Source organism: Myotis daubentonii, chromosome 15, assembly GCF_963259705.1.
Source record: "Myotis daubentonii chromosome 15, mMyoDau2.1, whole genome shotgun sequence".
Taxonomy (NCBI): Eukaryota; Metazoa; Chordata; class Mammalia; order Chiroptera; family Vespertilionidae; genus Myotis; species Myotis daubentonii.
Window position 1 is genome coordinate 14,595,527 of NC_081854.1, and position 25,252 is coordinate 14,620,778.

At 43.5% G+C, this 25,252-nt stretch overlaps 1 protein-coding gene across 1 annotated transcript in view; it reads left to right on the forward strand.

The window, feature by feature from the left end:
* The first annotated feature begins 1,575 nt into the window (after positions 1-1,575).
* Positions 1,576-25,252, forward strand: part of LOC132217309 (pregnancy-specific glycoprotein 22-like) — a 36,478-nt gene continuing 12,801 nt past the window's right edge. Inside the window, exons 1-5 of the mRNA XM_059667396.1 lie at positions 1,576-1,639; positions 2,519-2,872; positions 4,092-4,337; positions 22,522-22,695; positions 25,132-25,203. Coding sequence (XP_059523379.1) covers positions 1,576-1,639; positions 2,519-2,872; positions 4,092-4,337; positions 22,522-22,695; positions 25,132-25,203 — 910 coding nt within the window. The remainder of the gene's footprint in view (positions 1,640-2,518; positions 2,873-4,091; positions 4,338-22,521; positions 22,696-25,131; positions 25,204-25,252) is intronic.

The following is a 25,252-nucleotide window of genomic DNA, read 5'->3' on the forward strand; positions in this document are numbered from 1 at the left end:
AAGCAGTTACAGAAGAAATCCAAACGCCCTTTTTCCATGAAAGAATTCAGAGCCCGGATCCTTGAGGTAATATAGTAGGCAGTTAGACAAACATGAGCAGAGCAAGGATGATGGGCCAACTGGCACGAACTCCCCAGAAGCAAGAGGGAACTAGGCTGCAGATGAAGCAGCCCGAGAGGCTGCCCTAAAACCAGCGGGGCCTTTACAGATTCTAGTGACTCTTCCAGACCCTGAACAACTCATCTCACCAGTTACTCAAGTTCTTTCAAGCTTTACAGTCTACCCAGAAAGCAGACCAGAAGCACATCCAAGATGATCTGCCTTTATCTGGGTCCTCCCTTCCAACCTGGTGACTCTGTTTAGGTAAAGAAATTTGTCACCCAAGGACTGACTTCTTCCTGGAAAGGACTACCCCCACAGCAATCAAGGTCGACAGGATCCTGACATGGCTTCATCACACACAGCTTAAGACAGCACAGGCAAAATAAAAAGTCCAGGATTCAGTAGGCCCTCATTCCAGGCCCTAATCTTATAAACAGGTCCACTGACTTTATTCGGCAAAGAATTAATTCTATAGTCCTCAGTGGTCAATATAACTCCCTCGCCAACAATAACCCAAAAGAGTCAATGATTTGACTCATGTACATAAAACCAGTGGGGAATGTGCTGGGCTGCATATCTGGTGCTTTGGCCAGATGGGTCATGCTATGCTGTCTGTTCCTAAAACACATAGATAGGAAGGTACTGACATCTGACCAGGCTTTCAGATATGGTCTCATGGCCCCTTACCAGCACGCAGGCCTTCTTTCTCAGAAGGCCTGGAAGTCTCATTCCAAATTTGGGAGACAAAGGACTAGAAAAAGTATAAATAAAGAGAGTTTACTCCATATTGGGGGGCCCAGAATTTGAAAAACAGATTTTTCTCTGGGCCTCCTCAGAATTTAATAATGAAATGTAACTCTTGCAGTCAGCGCTGCAGTTCAGCCTCTGCTCCGGCAGAGTGATGTAACTGTAGTTGCTGGCCATGGAAGTTGGCACTGCACTTCAACCTTTGCTTCGATAGGGTGCTGTAGCTGTAGTCAGCTGGCCAGCTTAATAAAGGCTCTTAAATTTAAATTCTGAGTCGCTGATCTATCTCGCTGAGTAGACCCATAACAGCCACAGACCTCTTGCTCTGAAGAGAAAAGTCAAATGTGTACTGACAGGGAGCTGTGGAAAATGACCAGGAACTGGACACCCCAGGCCAGTGCTTTCCTGGGCATGTGTCTGTGCATGTGTAAGTTTGTGTTTGTATGTGTGTGTGTTGTCAGAGGCTTCAGCAGTTTCCAGGAAACCAAAATACAGAGTAAAGGTAAATTCAAAGGGGCAACAGGGTTGGAAAAAATGAGGGGAATGTCCTGGGCCCTGACCCTGCCCTGGCCCACATGACCAGGCAGGTTATCTTTCCCTAGCAGGAGGCTCATACACAGGGAGGAGGGACAGCACATCCCACCAGTTTGGACAGAGGTGTCTGGGAGCCTTACTGGAACTCACGCTCTTCTCTCAGAGAAAGGGACGGAGCAGGCAGCAGTCCCCATGGAGTTCCCTGCAGCTTCTGCCCACAGAGAACATATCCCCTGGCTGAGGCTCCTACTGGCTGGTAAGGAGGGGACAATCCCAGGGAATGGAAGGGAGGTTGGGAGTCTGAGACTGGCCCAGATCTCCTGGGGAGGACAGCACTCTTTGAGGGAAGGAAGGGGTTCCATTTGGATCGGACTGAAAGGGCAGGTCTGCAGAGTAGTATGAGAGAGGAAGCTCAGCAACAGGAATATCTCATCATGTGGAAGTGGTGACAGGCAGGGAAACCTCAATTGCAGTTCATTTGCTAAGTTATTGATCACTGACTATTAAATTTTGACAACTGACCACAGTCATGAAAATTTATTTCAGGTGATACCAGAATCATTTTAACCAGGTGTGCTAAACATTGTCCCCACCAACAGCTACAAATATGGGAAAATACAACATCAGACGTGGACAAGCCTGGGGATACTCATTCACTCACCAACAGGTGTTTGCAGCCTATTGCAGGCACTGGGGGCACAAGATCACAAAATCCCCTGCCCTCATGCAGCTCACATTATAAGGGGAGAAAAGAGAGGGGAAAAGACCTACTTGTGACATCAGGTACCCACAAGAGCCCTGAAGGGCACAGAGCAGGGACAGGTCAAAGAGTGAAGATAGAGGGTCTTTAGAGGACATGGTCTGGGAAGGTCTTCCAAGAAGGTCACCGAGTGTCAACAGGGATCTGAGGGAAGTAAGGAGGACAGCCACACAGACAGCTGGGAAATAGAATTGAAAACAAGAAGCATAGGTTCCGAGGTGCTGAAGCCATGGTGGCCATGTTGATGACCTTGACCAAGGAGATGTACAAACGAACTCACATGTAGACTAAGGCTGAGAGATGAAGAGAAATGCCTCATCTCTCCATCCCAATACATAGATCAAAATACTGATCAAATTCTCTCTTCCCTTCTAGTCTTCCTCTTAACCTTCTGGATCCCGGCCACCTCTGCGCGATTTGCTATTGCCTCAACTAGTGCTGTAGAAGGGCAGGATGTGATTCTACATCTCCGCAATACACCTCCGAATGTTAAAGGCTTTATTTGGTACAGGGGAATAGAAACGAAGTACTATAATTTAATTGGGACTCTTGCATGGCAGTTTAGTCGATATCTAACAGGTCCCGAATACAGTGGACGAGAGAAAATAAACCTTGATGGATCCCTGATCATAAGAAACGTCACTGTGCAGGACCTAGGAATTTACGTCGTAGCAGCCGTCCTTCCAAAGTCACGAAGAGTAATAGGATTTGGACGGCTCAATGTATACCGTGAGTGCTTGCTCTCTGACCTCTAGGTGTTTGGTGGGTGAATTCTACTTCACACACAGGACTTCCAGCCCTGGACTCTCCTCCAACCCCCTCTGCATCATGTCCCAAGCTGGGTTTGGGAATTTAGTGCAGGGCACACAGAGTGGAGACAAACATCCTAAGGTCAGAGTTCCCTTCCCAGATTCCAGCCACACAATCATACACCACAGAAAGAAGGAGCAATTTGATAGGAGTGAGTAAGAAAAGGGAGACCAGTCTCAGTCCAGGTCCCTGGGCTGCTTTCCCTGATCATGTCCCTGAGACAGACCCTGAAGGGCTCTGTAAGGGCCTGGCCTGAGGGGCTCCATGGCTTGCTCACAGAGAAGCTTAGATTGGGCAGCCCTCTCCAGGCCCCTGTCACAATGTACTAAGTGCAGATGCCCTCTGGAGCCTGTGTCAGGTTGGGTTTTGACTTCTGTGAAGGGCTGAGTGAGTGCAACAGTTTCCCATGTGCCAGAGTCACAAGGCTCCTGAGCTGGTCACCAGTTGTGGCTGAACCCTTCTTCACCTTAGACTGTGTGTGGAGAGCACAACTGGACTAGCTCCCCAGATTATTATCTGACTGTTCTGGGCGACTGAGGAGAGTCTAGAGAAAGATCAGTGTCCCACGGGAGGAGCAGGTGAAAAGATGCTGCTGGCAGCAGCTCATCCACAAGAGATCAGCCCAGGGGATTCTCTCGTTAAGTCCATCAATAAAAAATGCCTCTTATTTGAGCAGTGTTCCTTCCTAATATTTATGTCAAATACTGTGAATACTTTATGATTAGTACATGGTCCGCCTGGCAGTCAAATATTCATTTTTCTTCACTGAGGGGAAAGTAAGGCATAGGGAGATACAGTTCCTAAACAGAATCACAACGACCATGAGAAATTGAACTGAGTCACTTGAGGTCTATCTGCAGCCATAGCCCCATCTTTTACTCCAATCACAGTGGCCTTATTAGATGTCTTTGGATCCCTAGATCAATCATTGGTTCACATCCTTCATGCCTAGGGATCTTCAGCTCAGAGCAGTAGATTTGGTCTGGGGAGTGATGGCAAATTTAGAATTAATTAATTTTTACTGTGGAACCAAATTAGCTCAGAACAATCTGAGTCAGGGCTGATATCTTTGAGGAAGGAGCATAGTCCCCGGTCTCAAGCCCACACTCAATCATTCTCACCTTCTATTTCTTTACAGGGCCACTAAGTGTCCCCACACTCCTAGCCAGCAACACCACAGTCACAGAGAATGAGGATTCTGTGGTCATGACTTGCCACACAGATGAGAGCTCCATCAACTGGTTATTCAATGCTATGAGTCTGCGGCTCAGGGAGAGGATGAAGCTATCTGAAGACCACAGAACCCTTACCATAGAACCTGTCATGAGAGAGGATGCTGGGAACTACCAGTGTAAAGTCTCGAACCCTGTCAGCGCCACTGAAAGTGCGCCTGTAGAGTTAGATGTCAAGTACTAGTGATCCTCCTCCACTCCCTTATGTTCTTAAAGTTAAAAAAACAAAAAAAAATGCACCTATTAGATTACTTGGGGTGGTGGAAATTGCTTAGAAGACTTGCTTTGAATCAATAAATACTAAAAAATGTGAGCTGGCATTGTCATTATTGTTGACGTAATGTAACATTCCACATTGGATGCCATCTTTGGTTGGTTCCATTTGCACCCTATCCACAAGGAGGAGATACCATGTGCTTCACAGGAGGGGCAGTTATTGTGTAATTACCCGCAGGAGTAATAGATAAGCTGACAGGAACATGAGCTCTCTCACGTTTCCAAGGAGACCTGTGGAGGGTGCCTGGACACTGGTGATGATGGGAATAGGCAAGAGAACACCTATGTGAGATGCAATGGTGACCTATTGTCTTCCCCAAAGCTACTAATGCCCTCTGGAGTGTTCTTAAGTTTATGGCAATAGACTTATTTGCATAAGTTCAGTAGCACCCTGTAGTCTTGTTGATAGAATAGAATTGGAAACATTGGTAATATAAGAGATGCTTAGGAAATGTCCTACTTCAAACTGATGCCCACAGAATTATAAAGGACCTCACCTTTTATGGAGCTATTATTGACCTATTGAAGACTCATAATCTGTTTGAGAGGAGGGCATCACCCAAAGCTAGAGAGACTGCAGGTGAAGTGTGAGGGTGAGGCTGCATAATCTCAAGAGGCTGTTAAATCTCTCATTTCAGGTTTCATAGAAAAACCTGCATCAGAGCAAAGTAGATGGTGAATGTCATTCCTCTCCACTTAGGTCACTAATCAGAAACCAGCCATGTTGGAGGATGTAGAATTCTCTTCTTCCTAGGGGACGAAGTTTGATCAAAGGGAAGGGGACTGTAGAGAGAAATGTAATGTCTACATGGAAAACTCCAGAAGCACAGCCTTCTGGGAGATCAGATGCCATCTCTGTTCAGTCTCTCAACTATTTGGCATCTATTTATAAATGTCTAGGAACTTGCACTTCTTTATAAATTGCAGGAACTGATGGCAATGCAAACTGGGACTTGGCTGAAAGGACTTAGTTGTGTTTGCCTACACTGTGCAGAAAGTAGCTGTGTTATGAACAAAAGGCCTCATTATTCCCTCAGAGTCTTTAATTTTTCTTCCCATCTAGGACTCTTATCTCTATATTTTTAGAGTATTTCCTTTATAAATAAATGTACCTGTAATTTGTAATTGCAGATTCTTTCTCTGTCCTTTTGAAATATACCTAAGTCTCCTTAAAAGCTTCTTGCCTCCCAGCTGGAGTGGCTCAGTGGTTGAGCATCAACCCAAGAACCAGGAAATCATGGTTCAATTCCCAGTCAGGGCACATTCTGGCTTTCAGGCTTGAGTCCCAGTAGGGGTGTGCAGGCAGCATCCAATCAATGATTCTCTTTAATCATTGATGTTTCTACGTCTCTCTCCTTCTTCCTTCCTTTCTCTGAAATCAATAAAAGTGTATTTTAATAAACACAACCTCTTGCCAGTGATATGATTCATAGAAAATCTGCCTAGAGGGTTTGAGTGCATTCTGTTAAAATGTAATTCTCCTGTTTTCTGTGTCTCAGTCTCTGAGGAAGTGTAGAAGCTTAACTTGGGTGGGGACATTTAAAACCAAGATGTAAAAAATCCTGCTTACCCTCACCAGTGTGGCAAAGTTGGTTGGCACTTTGTCCCAAACACCTAAAGTTTGCAGGATCAGTCCTCAGTCAAGGCATTTAGAGAAGGCAACTGATTATTTTCTCTCTCAAAACTCTCTCTCTCTCTCTCAACAATAAAAACCTATCCGTTAGCGAGGTTTAAATGTAACAAGAATGAAAATCATCCTGTCAGGAATTAATGAGTTTTATTTATCTCTTGTGTCAATCCAATTAGCAGACACAGATGCCTATGATTCCTCCTGTTTTTAAAATCTCTCTAGCCTTTTATTTTAGTGGTCTTGAGGTCAGTCTCACTGCTCTGCCTCATGGTCTTGAATAAGGGCTTTCTTGCCTCCCTAAATTTTTCTGGCTCAAGTTTTACTTTGACATCATCTACCTGTAATTAGCTGAACCTGTCATCTTACAATGTCGATCCTTACCATATTTTCAGATTTTCCCATTTCTTTCCTTATGTGGCTACAATCCTCCAAGTAAATGTTTCCCACTTTTCTTCCTCCCCTCTGATGTGGTGTTTACAGCAATAGATGGCCTGGCTTCCCAGATCTTTCCCAGGTTGCCTCTGAGTGGCCCTTGCACCAGATCTGAGAAGATGCGACCTAACCATCAAAAGTGTTCTCATTCTATATTCATTTTCACTGCACCTCCGAAGAACAATATCACAGAGAATTAAACAAATATTCAGTGATTAAAGAACAACTCCAGTAAACATGCACGTCCCTGTGATGTCAGCCACCTGCAGGCCTACACTGGACGACCCTGTTTCCAGCCCTCCATGACCCAGAGCTCAGGCCAGATAACAGGGTCCTCATTCTTTGTCTCTTTTTGTTGTTGCTTTGCAAACTCGATGTGTTTGGCCTTAGATATTCAACAAGCAGAACCTGGGAAATGAAAATAAATCTCTCCTTTGGTTCTATTTTGTTTCCTGCTCATTATGGCCTCCGGGGTATATGGTGGATTGTTTTTGGACTTGGTCAAAGTTGGATTGTGGGTAAGCAGAAGGGAGCATAGGAAGGGGTCGTGGAAGGATGGGGTTTGTTCAGAGTCAGGATGGGAAATTGTAAAGCTTGGGATGTTTGGGGGTGTGAGGCATTTTATGAGTTCAATGGCACCTAGGGCTGTAATGTCGGAAGGCTCTCTATGTCTGGGTTTAGGTTGGGCTGAGGAACATGAGGGGGCTGACCTACCTGTTGATAAAGCAGCCACTGCAGCTGGTGCATTGGTACTGGGGTGCCATTCCCCCAGAGCTTGAAGGATGTGAGGGATGAGAAATGCAGTTCAGAGGAAGAATAAGGTGTTAAAGTCTTAGATTAGTGCCCTGACATTGGGACAAGTGGGGCACCAGATGTACAGGCTGGCAGGGTAGATGGTACAGAAAACAGGGACAAGAAAGATAAGGAGACAGAATTCAGATTGGGGGTGTCCAGGGATAGGGGCTGGGGAGATGGGAGCAACATCTCATTGAGTGCAGAGTTTTATTTGAGGTGATGAAAATGTTTCAGTACTAGGTAACATAGTGACTGAACAACATTTTGTCTATACTGCTACTGAAATGTTCACTTTAAAATGATTAATATCTTGTTATAAGAATTTCACCTCATAAAAATCATTATGCTTACTGAAAGAAGCCATTCCAAAAGAAGAGCATACAAAGTAATTCCATGTATATAGCCTTCTATAAAATGCAAAATAATCAGTTAAGAAAGACAGGATGAGTGATTCCTGATGACTGTGGGATGGGTGCAGAGAGAGGGACTACAAAGGCAAATGAGAAACTTTTGCGTAGCAGGGAGTATGATTTTGCATATATGTGGTTTATCACCTGTCACTTATACCACAGTCAAGCTGTAATCAAGGCTTGATGTCATGAATTGCTTATGCAGGTTGGGAGGGAAGAACCCCTGTATTCTATTATTGTTGTTCCCATGTGGGCAGACCCTGGATGTGCAATAATGACAACAGCTGGCCTTTCTCCAGCACACACTGTGTACTGGGTCCTTCAGATCTATTAGCTCATTTAATCACCCAAATGAGTCAGCTTAATTCATTTACTTCCCTCGACTTTCCCACCTCCTGGCCTTTGCATCTGCTGTGCCATCTGCCTGGACCTCATACTCCTGCCCATCCATCAGCTCTAGGTTAGCCGGGGCCCTTCCTCTATTAGATGCCGCTCTTCAGGAAAGTCTCTCTGGTCCCTCAGTCTAGGTCAGTATCCCAGTTATGTGAGGTAATGATGCTCCATATTTAACCCTTTCAACCATGATCACATGTGTAACTTCTTTACTCATTTATCAAAGAAGACAAATCTACTGCTCACCATCTGCTGACACTGCTCTAAGTACTGGAAGTGCAGGTGTGAGAGAGAATAGACAAAATACCAGTCCTCATGGACATGGCATGCTGGTGGGGGAGTCGCCCAGTAACCCACACAGCAACAACAGTAATAAGGTGGTAGTACGTTAGAATGAAATACGGGATGAGTGGGGTGTTTTTGATTCTTTCCATTTAAAAATGTTGGAGCAGACCCAGGGATCAAGTACAAACCCAGGAACACTGGATCTCAAGCAGAGCTAATAAGTGGACTCAGGCTAGCCTTGCTCCTCCTCTCAGAAAGGTCAGATTTCACCTAGATAAAGGTGCGGTTTGTAATTCAGATTTGAGGGGGGAACGTGCAGGGAAATCTGCACCCCACAAAGTCTGAGGCCGTTGGGGTCGACGTGATCCATGAGTTTTCAAGGGACCCCAAAGGGCTTCTGGCAGAAGGGAACTCTAAAAATCAGTCCATAGCTGACTTGGGTGCAAAAAGCCAGCCTCATATTTTGCCAGTGTGCCGGCTGCTTAGTGCTGAAGAGAGGAACTGTAGAAGAGACTTTGGGAGAATTTCGAACAGAGCTGGATGGTGGAGGGTTGCGAGCTCACGCACCTACTCTGGCTCTTTTTTTCTTTCTTTTCTCCTTAAATCTTTGCTTTTGATTATTAAACCCAATACATAGGATCGTCCAATTGGGGTCATTCTCAGAGACTGCAGGGGAAAGTTGTTTTTGTGGAAACTGGGAATCAGAGCAGGAGTAACAATCAAGGAACCAGCTCTGGGGCAGTCAACTCTCCCAAACCAGTATTAAGTACGATAGGGAAAACAAAACCTAAATACTGGCTAGAGAGGACTTATAGCCTCAGAGGTCAATCCAGAAACACTGGCACCCAGGGGATGAACCACGAACTGACTCTTCTGTAAATACAAATAAAGGCAGTCTGGGAAACAAAGAAATACTGCCTGCTTTAAAATCAAGACTGTGGTTTACAACACGGAGGAACAGTGTATCACAGGGTACTTCAACACTCTCCTGAATACCTGACAGGACTGATGTGTGCCAAACAGAAAAGTATAGGAAGTGAAGGACCTTCACTACTGCACATTTTTATTTTTTTCACTTTTAACTTAAGAAACTAAATTTTTTTCGTCACCTGATTTTACCTTTTTTAATTACTACATTTTTATTTTTAACCAGTATTATTACTACTACCATTTTACCATTTTTTAAAAAGTGTCATTTTATTTTCTCTTTATTTTATTTTGGGATTAGTTTTCTACATTCTATTTTCATCTTTTCTTTAGCATCATTTTACTCTATCTCAACTTTACCATTATGCCAAAACTCTCTTCCTCAATTCCCCCCTTTTAAAAAATATATTTTACTTATGTTTTTCAGAGAGGAAGGGAGAGGGATAGAGAACTAGAACCATTGATGAAAGGGAAACATTGATCAGCTGCCTCCTGCACACACCCTAATGGGGATGCACCCGCAACCAAGGTACATGCCCTTGACTGGAATCAAACCTGGGACCCTTCAGTCTACAGGCTGAGCTCTATCCACTGAGCCAAACCGGTTAGGGAACTTTTCCCCTTTTGTTGTCCTGTTTCTCCTACCGTATTCTGCTTTAGATTGTTCCTATTCCTTCTTTTTACCCCCTGTTATAATTTCACCCTGCTTATATATCTAATTTCCAATCCCCTGCTGAAAGTCCTTATATACATCTCTCTTCTCTTTCTTCACTATCCATTTTTTTTTCTCTCTGTCATTTTGTTGTTTGCTTGATTGTTGATTGTATTGGGATTTTTTCTGCTTGTTTGTGAGATTGTTTCACTTTTTCTTTTTCTCTTTTTTTTGTTTTGATTTTTCTGTTATTTTTTGCTTCTGTTTTCCCTCGCCTTGCTTGATATTAGTTGTTTTTTGTCGTTTTCATACATCTCTAGGCACCTGCTGCTAGAAGGGAAACTGAGTGTTTACCCCTGATGTGCCTTTTAGGGTATTGATTTTGATATCCTCATTGGGAAAAATAAGGTTTAAGAAATAAGCCTTGGACCTTCCCACTAAACTGCCTAGCTCCAGGAGGAACATTCCCATTTGCTTTGGCATCTCTATGCCAGTGTTCTTGCCTTTTGAAGCCTAAAACCACAACAATCTTTCCCCTTACCTGCAGAATGACATAAGCTGCCACCACCCAATGCTTCCTTTGGTCTCCATTCTTATAGCTACAGAATATTTGTTCATACATCAGACTTTGTATATTGTCTCCTATTTAATCAGTCTGTTAATTTGATTTTTAGCACAGAGAGAAGAATTTAAAAGATGAGAGGAAGATTAACTTTTGTTCCCATAGCTGGATGTTATGATTTCTAGTTAAAGAATAAATGGAAAATAGAACCTGGCAGGTGTGATAGGAAAGAATGCAGATGCGGCCTGGAGCCTGGGAACGAGTCAGTGAAACAGGTTGCAGGAGTTATTGTGCTCAAGTTAAGAGAAAGATGTTGTCTGCTAAGCACAGGATGGATAGATGTTTTCTGATCTTAAGGTAACATAACCGACCCAACCTCAAAATGAGTTGCAGAACTTTGGGTTTCTACACAAAGGAAGACCTTTATGCCCCAATAACCAAAAACCCCAGCTTGAATGAAGCCAGGGAAAAAAAAGTCACATGAGTACTTATAACTGACCAATACTGAAAACCCATGACTCTGAACCCCACGTCATGACTTTTGCCCCTTAAAAGACCCTAAATATAAACCACCGTGAATTCTGGTTTTTGAGCATCAGTTGTACCATTCCCCTTCAATGGTATCTTTGTAACATATACTGTCTTTCCTTTCACTGCAACCTGGTGTCAGTTTACTGGCTGTCTAGGCATTAGGAGAACAGATCCCACCTCAGGGTGGACAATCATATGAATAGACTTACAGGCCTGAACCTCCAGTGCTCCTGGGATCAGAACCATTGCCTCAAGACTTGTTCTGTGAGAACAAAGAGGAGGAAAGGGGATGAAGGTAGACTCTGAAGGTGAGAGAGGGCTTAGTGAGAGAGGGGAGTGAAAGTCAAGTCTTCTCAAACTCCCTAGCACCTAATACAGGCAAATCACTGATAATATCATAATCACTTCTAGCATCACCCTGCTGGGTAGTTTTTATGTGAGCTGAAGGTTTTGTTTCTGTTTTTTCCCATCAACAACCAATTCTCCAATGAGGTGTCTTACAATTTATTTCAGTTCTGATACTAACTATCTGAAGTGGGTGCAGACCACATAGGTTCAAGGCTCAGTAACATAACTTCAGACACCATCACAAATGGGGTGCCCAGGTAACTCACATTTTGTCCTGGTTAACTTTAGATTTGGAGGTTCCCATGACCCCTCAGGCTTTATAATTATCTAAAAAATCCCACACAGTACTCAGGAAAGGACTTTACTTACTTTTACTGGTTTATTTTAAGTATACAGTCCAGGAATACCTAAATAGGAGATACTGGCAGAGCAAGGCATGGGGAAAGGTGTGAAGCTTCCATTTTTCCCCTGAGCGCTCAGACTTCCAGCATCAATGCAAAGATTTCTGAACCCCTTGTTTAGCATTTTTATTGGAAGTATCCTTATGTTGCCATAATTGATGAAGTAATTGGCCATTGGTAATTATTTCTAGCTCTTCTCTCCTCCCAAGAGGTTAAGGAGTTGGGCTGTGTGAATGAAAAAGGGGCCACATACTCAACCTCATAAGCTCAGGAAAGGACTCTGTGGCGGCCCTAAAAACTCAGAAACCTGAAGTAACCCCACAGGATGGTGTGAAAATAAAACCATCTAACTTAAAGTGAGTCATGGTAGGTAGTCAAGTGCTAGGCTCATATCTTTCCTGGCAAAGGTCAGTCTTTACCTTAACTGAGTCCATCCATTGACTTTTTGCTTCTACAATAACATACCTTTGGACTCTCAGGGTGATTTTCTTTTTTCCAAACCCCTCACAACTCCAGAGGAGAGAGCACAGACCACTCCATGTTATTGTTATCATTTGAATTGTTTACTGCTAACTATCTCATACCAACCAATATAAAAGAAGTATGTGCTGATTGGTTTTACTTTTTATCTAATCCCAGAGATTCTCTCTATGCCTTGCTGTTTTTTCTTCTACCTCTCTTATCTTTAACCACTGGATTTCATGTCACTCCTTTTCCTTCTATAGATTTCAAAGTGTGTAGCAGATGTTCTAGTGTCTAAATATAACCCTGGAAAATCATTCCATGAACCCCAGGGTCATTTCCTACTTCCTGTAGATCCTTTTTAAAGATGGTAATTGAATTTTACCCAAGTGACATCATATCAGGAATACGGATATGTGTTAGTTATTATTTGTATGTTATTCACACTAGGTTGAGGCATCCACTTGAAGGACAGCAACAGTTAAAATGGTAAATTATGATTTGGGAAAATTAACGCCTATTGGGAAATTCCTGATTTGTTATGGTGACTGTGGGACACATTACCCTGTTCAAAAAATGCAATTGTTTTCTCATATTTGGCCTATTCTACTAGTCTTTTATTGAACTTATAACTCCAGTTCTCTGGATTGGTGTAATATACAAATAACATAATTAAAACTCAACTAGGTAAATTTTCAGAAGCTTTTAATCTCCCTTGGCCTAAAGCCCTCTTTATGGTTATTCTCAACCTGGAATCTACTTTTTTGGTAAACACATAGCTTTTCTCTTCATTAAGTAAACACCAATAACCCCATGTATCTAGATGAAGGGACATATGAATCAAACTTATGAGAAAGGAGACATTCTGCATTATTATTAAGAACTTATTAACCAGCTTATAGGGACAGATAAATTAGTGGCATGTATTTACAGGAGTGCTCTCAGCACATGAAGACTTCGAAGACCGTGACTTAGTTTGCCAACTGGAAAAGACATCAATGCAAGACTCCCCAACATTGTTTGAAGGGACTTTATCAGGTGCCCAACAACAAATGGACATCTGACCTGTCTCTGACACTTGCCTCCACCTATATTGAACAAAGACTTTTGAGAATGAGAGGTCACTGACATCAGAGATCAACAGCTATCCCAAGACACTGACAAGGCCTGTATAACTACAAATTGATTTATCTAGCTGTCTGTGAATACTAGTCATAATAATAATTACACTTTTTTTGACTTTTCTTAAACATTGTCTATATAGCCCTATTTTTAATAATGACTAAAGGTGTATATGATAATTCCTGTATTATTAATAATACTTTTTTGTGTTTTCCCTTTTTGAGACAGGGTAGTAAGAAGCTAAGAAAATTCCTTGGCAAGTGAAATTAGGCAACTGAGACAGACAGCTGAACAACCTGGCCAACCAATTTACAGCCAGAAGCAGAAGGCCATCAGGGTGGAGAGCCCCGGGTGCCTAGTAATGGGCAAAACTGCCCCCAGAGAGGCCTTCCCTTCCCTGTAATATTGCTGATAATGTGGTTTAGACTGCCTTCCCTGGCACAGATCCATTATTAGAGAACATGACCCTTAAAAGGGACATCTGGGAAAGCTGATGAAAATGCTGTTGAGATCTTCCCCTGAGACCTCCATTAAATCTGCACCTTCAGAAAGTAAATAAAATTGCTCAAGAGAAAGAAGCCAGTGTGTGCCCTCCTTGTGGCACCCACACCCACCAAATCTCCTTTTTGAGTGAATTTTCTTTCTTTTAATCTCTATGAGGTCCCCATGAAACTTGCAACCAGGGGAGCAATGGGCAGCAGCAGCTTGTCTGGGACTAATTCCATTGACATAACCCCTAAACTCTTTTACCTGTGAGCTGACAGCAGCCCCATCTAGACTCACTTCATTCCCATGTTTCTAGAGAACTCAAACAGTCCTGCCTAGTGTTCCTCCTACAGGATCTACCCTAAGCCTTTCCTTGTTTCATTGTTCCATGCTTTAAAAAACATACTTTCAAAATCACCTGAACTCATGTCGTAAACCTTTCTTGCACCAAATCAAGAACCCACACACTGCAGGCCGGCCTTAAGCAAATCAGTTCAGGACCTGACTCTCTTTCTGGTAACATTTCCAAATTTAGAAGGAATGTTATTGCAAAAGAAAAGAATGGGTTGCGAGTGTGTGTGTGTGTGTGTGTGTGTGTGTGTGTGTGTGTGTGTGTGTGTGTTAAGAGAATTTAAAACTAAGTAGTTTTTCCTAATCAGTAGGTTTTTTTAAAGAAATATTTTTATTGATTTAAGAGAGAGGAAGGGAGAGGGAGATAGAGAGAGAAGCATCAATGATGAGAGAGAATCATACATAGATTGGCTGCCTTGTGCAAGTCCCCTGCGGGGGAAGGAGCCCAAAGAATAGCCATGTGCCCTGACTGGTAATTGAACTGTGACCTCCTGGTTCATGGGTTGGTGCTCTACCACTCATCCACACTGGCTGGGCAAGTTGGTTATTTTTTTTTAAGATTAAAAACACTTTTATGCTTTTAAAGAAATTTAAATTTTTTATTGTTTAAAGTATTACACGGGTTTCCTTTTACTCCCGTTGACCTCTCTCCGGCCCCTTCCAACCAGCAGGACATGCCCTCACCACTGCTACTATCAGTGTCCATTGGTAATGCTCATATGCATACATAAAAGTCCTTTGGTTGATCTCTTACCCTCTCATCCACCGTCTTCCCTCATCAGTTGGGCAGTCTGTTTGATGCTTCTATGTCTCTGGTTCTATTTTTGTTCATTAGTTTGTTGTTCATTATATTCCGCAAATGGGTGAGGTCATGTGATATTTATTTTTCTCTGACTGGCTTATTTCACTGAGCATAATGTTCTTAAGTTCCATCCCTACGGTTGCAAATGGTAAGAATTCCTTCTTTTTTACATCAGCGTAGTATTCCATCGTGTAGATGTACCAATGTTCTCTAATCCACTCGTCAGCTCTTGAGCAATTAGGTAGTTTTCAGATCTTAGCTATTGTAAATTGTGCTGTTATGAATATAGGGGTGCATATATCCTTTCTGATAGGTGTTTCTGTTTTCCTGGAATATATTCCTAGAAGTGGAATTACTGGGTCAAATGGAAGTTCCATTTTTAATTTTTTGAGGAACTCCATACTGTTTTCCACAGTGGCTGCACCAGTTTGCATTCCCACCAGCAGTGCACCAGGGTTCCTTTTTCTCCATATCCTTGCCAGCACTTGTCATTTGTTGATTTGTTGATGATAGTCATTCTGACAGTGTGAGATGGTACTTCACTGTCATTTTGATTTGCATATCTTGGATGATTAGCGACATGAGCATGTTTTCATAAGTTGGTTATTTTTGAATGGCTAAAAAGCAATAAACCAAGAAGATCATGGGAAGATCTAGAAAGTTAGTCGAAAGGAAATATTGAGAAAGATATTTTTCTTTTAAGAATGCTAGAACGTGATTAGGGAATAAGCTTACACTTCAACCTATCAAGGATTACTAAACTATATTAATTAAAATAGAAGCTTTACAAACAAGGCCCTCTATAATAGCTGCTGAGACATAGGGAATTTACTGATTAAACATTACTGTCTTCCTTGACTTTGGAATGTTTAGATGGTTATTGTAATTTATAGCATTGTATTCTTAGAGTCTTGTTTCTATTTATACCTTAAGATTATAACTTCCAATTGCAAAACGAGCAGGAATCAGATCAATAATGAATAGCACCTGAGCATTTTCAGTGGGAAACATAGTGTCCAGGGAAAATGAGAACCCATCTCCTGGTCAGATTATAATAACTGAAGAGTTGTATAGTTTGTCCTCAAACTATGAGTATATGTCATACTAGATGCAAAGCACAGAGAAATGAGACAGAGAGTAAAACTTGGATTATAGGTTAGAAATAATCCAGAGTGGTTTTCTTTAGTGAAGTCCCATGGAACCTTCCTGCCTCCCTTTTACCTGCTTTTCACTTTTAAGAAGATTAAGCCTTGGCTTCCATCCAATGTTACAGTCTTGACCGATCCCCAATGGTTGTTTGTTCAGCAAGACAAATGCTTACACTAAGACTTCCTAGGAATGAGCCTTCTTCGCCCTGTGGGATCACATTATTCAGTCAAAATGTTGGTCATTAATGCATCCTTTAGATTGACTTATGACGAAAATATTAACGTGTTGACAAACGGTCCACATACTCAACCTGACAAGCTCAGGGAGGCCTGTGGTGGGATTTACAAACTCAGAGACCTACAGTAACCACATAGGATGGTCTGAAATGAACATTTTCTAAACAAAAGCTAGCCATGGTAGGTTGTCATGTGTTAGGCCAATCTCTTCCCTAACAACGGCCAATCTTCAGTTTAATGAAGCCTCTCTACAATAGCACACCTATGGAATGTTTGTGTAATTTCTTTATTTCCAGACTGCCTACTGCACTGCAGAACCCTTCATTATTATTGTCATCGTGTTGTTAACTGTTAACTGTTCTGCACCCACCCACATAAAATGAGTATGTGTCTACTTTTTTCACTTTTTATCGAATCTAAGAGATTTCCCAACTTTGCTTTCTCCCGGCTTCTAATATTTCACCAATGGATTTCTTATAACCCGTTACGCCTTCTGCTTTGATTGTAATGTATAAAATAAGAAGTAAAACTCCCATTCTCTGAAACATTTTCTCAGTCTATTGAGTTTTGGATTTCCAGCAATTCTCATCGGTTTGGCTCAAATGAACTCATAAAAATTATCTACAGATTTAAACAATTCTTACATTGGTAGCCACAAATTCCTACAGATTTTACGTACCCTCATCTCTTCAGGGAAATTCCAGCTTCTAAGCAAGGTTTTGATTTTTATGGTGACCAGCCCTTACCTTGCATCTATCCAGGGGCCTGTCAGTATCTTCATCATCACAAAAGACACATTTATCAACCCTTATAAATCAGAAAATTCCAGGTATTTTATGTTGCTCAGTTCTAAGAACCAGGAAATACCACCAAAGATCTTTGTATGATATCACATAGGGAAACTGAAGATTTTTGAGGTGGGATCACTTCCCTAGAGTCCCCCAGCTTGCATGTGGGCTCAAACATGCCATGTATTGGCACATGGCATTTATGTTCCACCCCTTTCCATGTTCCCTCCGATATCAGGAAGACTGAAAGGTTAAATAATCCATTCTCTCACTCCTTCTGATGGAATCCAGATGTGAATTAAACTCAGCCTGAGATGAACTTGTGTGTAATGTGGAAGCTGGAAAGGAGATGGGCCTAGTATTTCTGATATTGTGATGACTGATGGGTGACATCTGGCAGTCACAGCTAATTCTTTACCTGTGGGAGGGGCTGTGCCACGTCACCTTGAAACCCAATTTCCATTGGAAACTCTTCAACCTCCATTTCTCTAGCCCTTTGATAATTTTACAAGCACCTAATTCCTTGTGTGAAAGGCTTTTCTACACAAATGTTTATGGAACATTTATCTTAGAGCCTTTCTCTCCTTACAAGTTAAACTTCATGAGTGCAGGTCCCATGTATTTCCTGCTCTCTGTGGTATTCCCATGGCTCATCCCTGACTGCACACACCACAGATACTCAGTAAACACTCATTAAATGGATGAGGCAAGCCATATAATTGAAGCCGGTCACCCTGTGTGACACTTGCTGTCAGATCATGTTCCTTATCCACACAAAGACCTTGGTGTCAGCCTGGGAGGAGGCCACAGCCTTTTTTACAAGGAGATGTTCCAGGGACAGGTGTTTCCCCCACTTAACAGTCAGGAAGAGGGACAGGAACCTCCTAACAGTGAGAGGGCAGACCACTGTGATTTCATTGCCAGGAAATCATAGCCCTCCCCACCCCTCATCCCTTCAGGGCCTGGGAAGCAGCTTATGTTCTTCCTTTTATTACAGATCCCTTACATGGCAGAAATTCTGAGTTCTCCATTCAAGATAGAGTTTCTACCAAGACCGGAGGGTGCTCACACCCACCTCAACGAAATTAGGCGATGAGTCCCCATTCCCAAGGTCCGTGGTCTGAATACAGCTGCCTGTACCCCTAAAGACATCTCAGCAGCCCTCGGTGTCCTGGGGAACAAGTGGAACTTCCTCAGCAGGATGGCAGAGGAGAACCCAGGATCTGGGGGTGCTTCCATCTAGAAGGGCAAAGGGTCCCAAGGGGTACTCCCCTCCCCTAACAGAGGAATTCACAGAGTAGCCTTGTTGACACTCCATGTGGAGCTGCTCCAGAACCTCGGCCCTGTGGGGAGGCCTAGAGCAGATGACAGACAGGGACACAGGGGACTGGATGCAACATCCTAATGCTGTGATTAGAAACAGAGGGCATTTTATGGATCAACCATCTTGGCCAGCGCCCTCTCCCAAAAGAGCCTCACCTGGCCCTGGCTTTGAAAACCTTGAACAGCACATCCTCCTGAAATAGCAAATCCACCAGAGGGGACAGCTCCCCAGACACTGGACTCATTATACTCTGGAAAAACCCAGTCCTCTCACTGGGCTCAGCCGGCCCTGGGATGCAGTCAGGAGGCATGAGAAACACAGGGACCAAGCCCCGGAAGGCTGGCTCTTAGTCTAATGATGAGAGCTCTCCGCTGTCCAGGGCTCACAGTGACCTCCTGTCTTCTGGAGCCTGGACAGCATTCCGAGTGCTGTACCTGACATTGCCTGCAGGTCTCCTTTTGCCTTCAAGGGGGCGATATTGAGACACACCTATAAAACCCAGGAAATCAACACTTGAACTGGGCTTTGCCTAAGGAGGTGTAGAAGGAGACCTATTTCCATTCCCTCACTAACAGATTTTACTGGGCCCCTCCGTCATGCCTGCGCTGTCCCTCATGCTCTTTCCAGAAACTGTGATTGAAAAAGGGGCTGTGCAAGGAACCTGATAAGCCCAGGGGGCCACATGACAGGCCTGAAAAGCTCAGTGACGCACAGTGTGGTCTGATCACAAATGCCTGACTGGGCAGGTGATGGCAGGTAGTCATGTCCCAGGCCCACATCTTCCTTAGCAAATGTCAGAATTTACCTCAAGTGAGCCCTTTCCTAGTTCTTATGCATCATGTATAACATACGTTTGATATCACATACCTCTAGCAAATTTTCTTGCTAGACCCATTGAAGAGCCTGTGGCACCGGAATACAAGAACACACAGCGCTCATGTTGCCTGGTTATCTGCACAGCCTCTGTACCTGCTGTAAATGTTAACTATCCTGGACCCTCCAAAGAAAAAAATCATATGTGTTTCTCCATTTTGCTTTTTATTTATTTCTAAAGAATTCCCTGCTATGTTTTCCCTCACTTTCCCATAGATTTCATGCGACTTTTTTCATTTTCTCCTTTGATTTTAATGTATAGAATAAGCTACAAAACTGCTGTTCTTCTCAGTATTTGAGATCTTGCTTGAAGTCATATGACATCAATTCAGCTGAAATACTCATAAAAATCCTCCACAGGTTTGGACATTTCTGACCTTGACAGGGTCTCGGAGCAGCTTCTTTTTTAGGGATCTTAATGCTGCTCCCCAACTCATAACTGGAATCATACATGTGTAAGGCGAAGTGACCTCAAAACAGTCCCCCAGGCAGAGGACAGAGCGAGGGTCAACCAACAAAGAGAGGGAGGGTCTACTTGAAAACATTCCCCAGGGACCACAGAGCCCACAGCCACCTGAGCTCTCACCACAGTCCTTGCTTCACACCTCACAATCACACCTGGAAACTGCAGATCCTTCTGAGACACGTGGTGGTGTGGTCTCTGTCCCTCAAAACAACGGCCAGGCTGGTGACAACCTGACATAGAGGGAAGGTCTTCTCTGCTGTCATCACCCAGCTTGACGCCATCTCACCCCCAGTCCCCTCTGTGGCCTTCCTGCTGGGAGGAAATCCCAACTTCCTAGGGGATTTGAAAACACAGAAAAGACCCGGTGCCCAGCTTTGTTTCTGTGTCACCACCAGAAAAAATCTCCAGTTTGAGGCCTGTGGGGCTCTCTGTGTGGTGCTTACGGACACAAGACCAAGCTGTAGCACGGGCCAATGCTGGAGTGAGAGGGTCATCCTCTCAGGAGGCCATGTGCCTCCATCAGCCTTGCTGTTGCAAGTGGGATCCACAGGCCAGTAAGATCCACCTCACCTGAGAGCTTGTTTGATGCAGAGTCTCTGGTTCACCGCACACATGCTGAGTCAGAATCTGCATTTTTTAAAAAAATATTTTATTGATTGATTTTTTTTACAGAGAGGAAGGGAGATGGATAGAGAGTTAGAAATATGGATGAGAGAGAAGCACCAATCAGCTACCTCCTGTACACTCTCCACTGGGGATGTGCCCGCAACCAAGGTACATTCATGCCCTTGACCAGAATCAAATCTGGGAACCTTGAATCCACAGGCCCATGCTCTTTCCACTAAGCCAAATTGGTTAGGGATAGAATCTGCATTTTATCAGGATATGGAGACCCTCCCTGTGCACAGGAGAGGGGCAAGGCCCCCCACCCTCACATCATAAGGTCTCATCCTGGCATCCATGTTGCTGGGCAGCTGCTGAAGCAGCCTTTCAAAAATGTCACCTGTGCATCCCAATCCTTACAAAGTTTTACAGGAGATCCAATGCGGAGCCGGGGCATCCTTGTGACAGTTTTCCTGAGGTGGCCCCAGACCTCTTGCTCTGAAGGGAAAAGACAAATGTGCACTGACAGGAAGCTGTGGAGAATGACCAGGAACTGGACGCCCCAGGCCAGTGCTTTCTGGGCACCTGTCTATGCATGTGTAAGTTTGTGTTTGTATGTGTTTGTGTTGTCAGAAGCTTCAGCAGTTTCCAGGGAATCAAAATACACAGTAAAGGTAAACAGAAAAGGGCAACAGGGTTGGAAAAAATGAGGGGATGAATAGGGAGGGTGCTGCGCCCTGACCATTCCCTGGCCCACATGACCGGGGAGGTTATCTTGTCCCAGCAGGAGGCTCAGAACTCAGGGAAGAGGGAGAGCACATCCCAGCAGTTTGGACAGAGGTGTCTGGGAGTCTTACTGGACCTCATGCTCTTCTCTCAGAGAAAGGAATGGAGAAGACAGCAGTCCCCAAAGAGTTCCTTGCACCTTCTGCCCACAGAGGACGTGTCCTGTGGCTGGGGCTCCTTCTGGCCAGTAAGGAGCGGACAATCCCTGGGAATGGAAGGGATGTTGGGAGTCCAAAACTGGCCAAGATCTCCTGGGGAGGACAACACTCTGTGAGGAAAGGAAGGGCTTCCCTTTGGACCTGAGTGAAAGGACAGGGGTGTAGAGTCAGATTTGAGAGGGGGATCAGCAAGAGGAATATCTCATCATTTGGAAGTGGTGAGGGGCAGGAAAACCTCAATTGCAGTTCATTTGCTAAGTTATTCATCCCTGAGTATTAAATTTTGACACCTGACCACAGTCATGACAATTTATTTTAGGTGATACCAGAATCATTTTAACCAGGGGTGCTAAACATTGTCCCCACCACTAGCTACAAATATGGGAAAATACAACATGGGACGTGGACAAGTCTGGGGACACTCATTCATTCACCCACAGGTGTTTGCAGCCTATTGCAGGCACTGGGGGCACAAGATCACAAAATCCCCAGCCCACCTGCAGCTCACATTATATGGGGAGAAAGGAGACAAGAAGAGATCCACTTGTGACATCAAGTACCCACAAGTGCCCTGAAGGGCACGGAGCGGGGAAAGGTCAGAGATTGAAGATAGAGGGTCTTTAGAGGACGTGGTCAGGGAAGGTCTTCCAAGAAGGCCCCCGAGTGTCAACAAGGATCTCAGGGAAGTAAGGAGGACAGCCACACAGACAGTTGGGAAATAGAATTGAAAACAAGAAGCATAGGTTCTGAGGTGCTGAAGCCATGGTAGCCATGTTGCTGACCTTGACCAAGGAGATGCACATAGGAACTCACATGAAGACTAAGGCTGTGAGATGAAGAGAAATGCCTCATCTCTCCATCCCAATACAAAGATCAAAATACTGATCAAATACTCTCTTCCCTTCTAACCTTCCTCTTAACCTTGTGGATCCCACCCACCACTGCACGATTTGCTATTGTCTTGACCATAGCTATTGAAGGGCAGGATGTGATTCTACGTCTCCACAATACGCCTACCGATGTTACAGGGTTTATGTGGTACTGGGGCGTAGATATGAAGTACCATAATTTCATTGCCTCTCTTTCAGGGTATTACAGTGTATATCTAACAGGTACCGAATACAGTGGTCGAGTGGAAATAAACCTTGATGGATCCCTGGTCATAAGAAATGTCAATGTGTGGGATCGAGGTATCTACATGGTAGTAGCCATACTTCCAAATTCACGAAAAGAAATAGGATTTGGATGGCTCAAAGTATACCGTGAGTGATTGCTCTCTGACTCTGGGTGTCAGGTGGGGTGAATTCTACTTCACACACAGCACTGCCAGCCCTGGACTCTCTTCCATCCCTCTCTTCATCGTCTCCCAAGCTGAGTTTGGGAATTTAGTGCAGGACACATGCAGTGCAGACAAACATCATAAGGTCAGAGATTCCTTCCCAGATTCCAGCCCCACAGACATTCACCACAGAGAGAAGGAGCAATTTGATGGGAGTGAGTCAGCAGATGGAGAACAGTCTCAGTCCAGGTCCCTGGGCCCCTTTCCCAGATCATGTTCCTGAGATAGAAAATGCAGGGCTCTGTAAGGACCTGGCCTGAGGGGCTCTCTGGGTTCTTCACAGAGAAACCCAGCTTGGGCAGCCACTCTACAGGCCCTTGTCACAATGTCCTGACTGCCGATTCCCTGGGGAGCCCGTGTCAGGTTGGGTTTTGCTTTCTGTGAAGGGCTGAGTGAAACCAACAGTTTCCCATGTGCGAGAGTCACAAGGCTCTTGAGGTGGTCACCAGTTGGGGCTGAGCCCTAATTCACCTGATTCTGTGTGTGGAGAGCACAACTGTACTAGCTCCCCAGATTATTACCTGAATGTTCTACGGGACTTAGGAGAGTCCACAGAAACATCAGTGCCCAAGGGAAGAGCAGGAGAAAAGATGCTCCTGGCAGTTGCTCATCCACAATGGATCAGCCTGGGGGATTCTCTCGTGAAGTTCATCAATAACAAATGCCTCTTATTTGAGCAGTTTTCCTTCCCCATATTTATGTCAAATACTGTGAATATTTTATGATTAGTACATTGTCAGCCTGGCAGTCAAATATTCATTTTTCATCACTGAGGGGACGGTGAAGCACAGGTATAAACAGATCCTAAGCAGAAACACAATAACCATGAGAAATTGATCTGAGTCACTTGAGGTCCATCTGCAGCAATAGCCCCATTTTTTCCTTGAATCCAAGTGGCCTTATTAGATGTCTTTGGAACCCTAGGTCAATAATTGGTTTATATCCTTCCTTCTTAGGGGTCTTCATCTCAGAGTGGTAGATTTGGTCTGGGGAGTGAAAGGACCCTTTTACAGGGGTCACCTAAGACCATCAGAAAACCCATATTTCCCATGGTCATAGGCACCGAGATACTGCTCCTCTATCTGTCTGAAGGTAGGTCTGCCCACATGCAGATATGCCCACATATGAGTACTGGGCGTGAGGACATCAATGAGACAAGCTCATCACATACACCTGTTACAAATACAGGTATATGTGACAGGGTTGGCGCCATAATGAACTTATGCAGACCAGCTACACATGTGTTGAGAGCAGCTTCTGTGTAGAAAGCAGTAGTATTGGATGTAAAATGACACTTCATGTATTATGATTACTGGGTAAATGTAAAATCATGTACTGTAAAATCATCAAATACAGCAAAAAAAAATCTGTACCATGGGAACTTAATCTGGATGCTGATCTTTCTTTTTATATTCAGCTGTGGTTAATGTGAATACTGCCACCTTGTGATAGTAACAGGTATGTAAAAAAAAAAAAAAGAAAGGGAATGGTAAATCATAGGAAACTTTAATGCACTGTATTGACTGAACTATGACATGTATCATCTTTTGTATTATTAAAGCTATTATTACATATTATTTTCATTAGCAAACCTTCCCATGACAATGGTTCGTGTAGAGAAGAATGTTAAGAAAATAAAATATAGTGAGGATTTTTTTACAGAATGGTTTTACCTCAATAATTGCAGCAGGAATTGAGAAACTGTGATGTGTAATTTGCTGTGAAGTTCTATCAGCTGAATCTATGAATCCGATCAAACTAAAACACCATTTTGAAAGCAAGCATCTGAGCATTTCCAGCAAGGATACCAACTATTTTAGAAGCAAAGCTGATGGACTCAAGAAAGACAGATTTGACACTGGTGGCAAGTACCACAAACAAAACATAGCAGCCTTTGAAGCTTCATATTTGGTGGCATTCAGAATCACCAGAGCTATGAAACCTCACACCATTACTGAGGATTTATTGTTGCCAGCGGCCAAAGATATTGTTCGAGTTATGATCAGAGATGAATTTGTTACGAAATTGAGTGCAATTTCCTTATCTAACGACACTGTCCGCAGAAGAATAGATGACATCTCTGTTGATATTCTAGATCAGGCAATCCAGGAAATTAAATCTGCTCCACTTCCAATATTTAGTATACAGCTTGATGAGTCTACAGACGTTGCAAACTGTTCAGTTACTTGTTTCCATGAGGTATATTAATAATGGCGACTTTAAAGATGAGTTTCTTTTTTGCAAACCTCTTGAAATGACAACTACTGCACGTGATGTATTTGACCCAGTTGGTTCATTTCTGAAAGAGCATAAAATCTCTTGGGAAAAAGTTTGTGGTGTTTGCAAAATGGTGTTCCAGCTATACTAGGATGTCGATCTGCATTTCAACATTTGGTACTGAATGAGTCACCAAAAGTCATCGGAACTCAAGGTATGATTCATTGGCAAATATTAGCAACAAAGACACTGCCACAAGAATT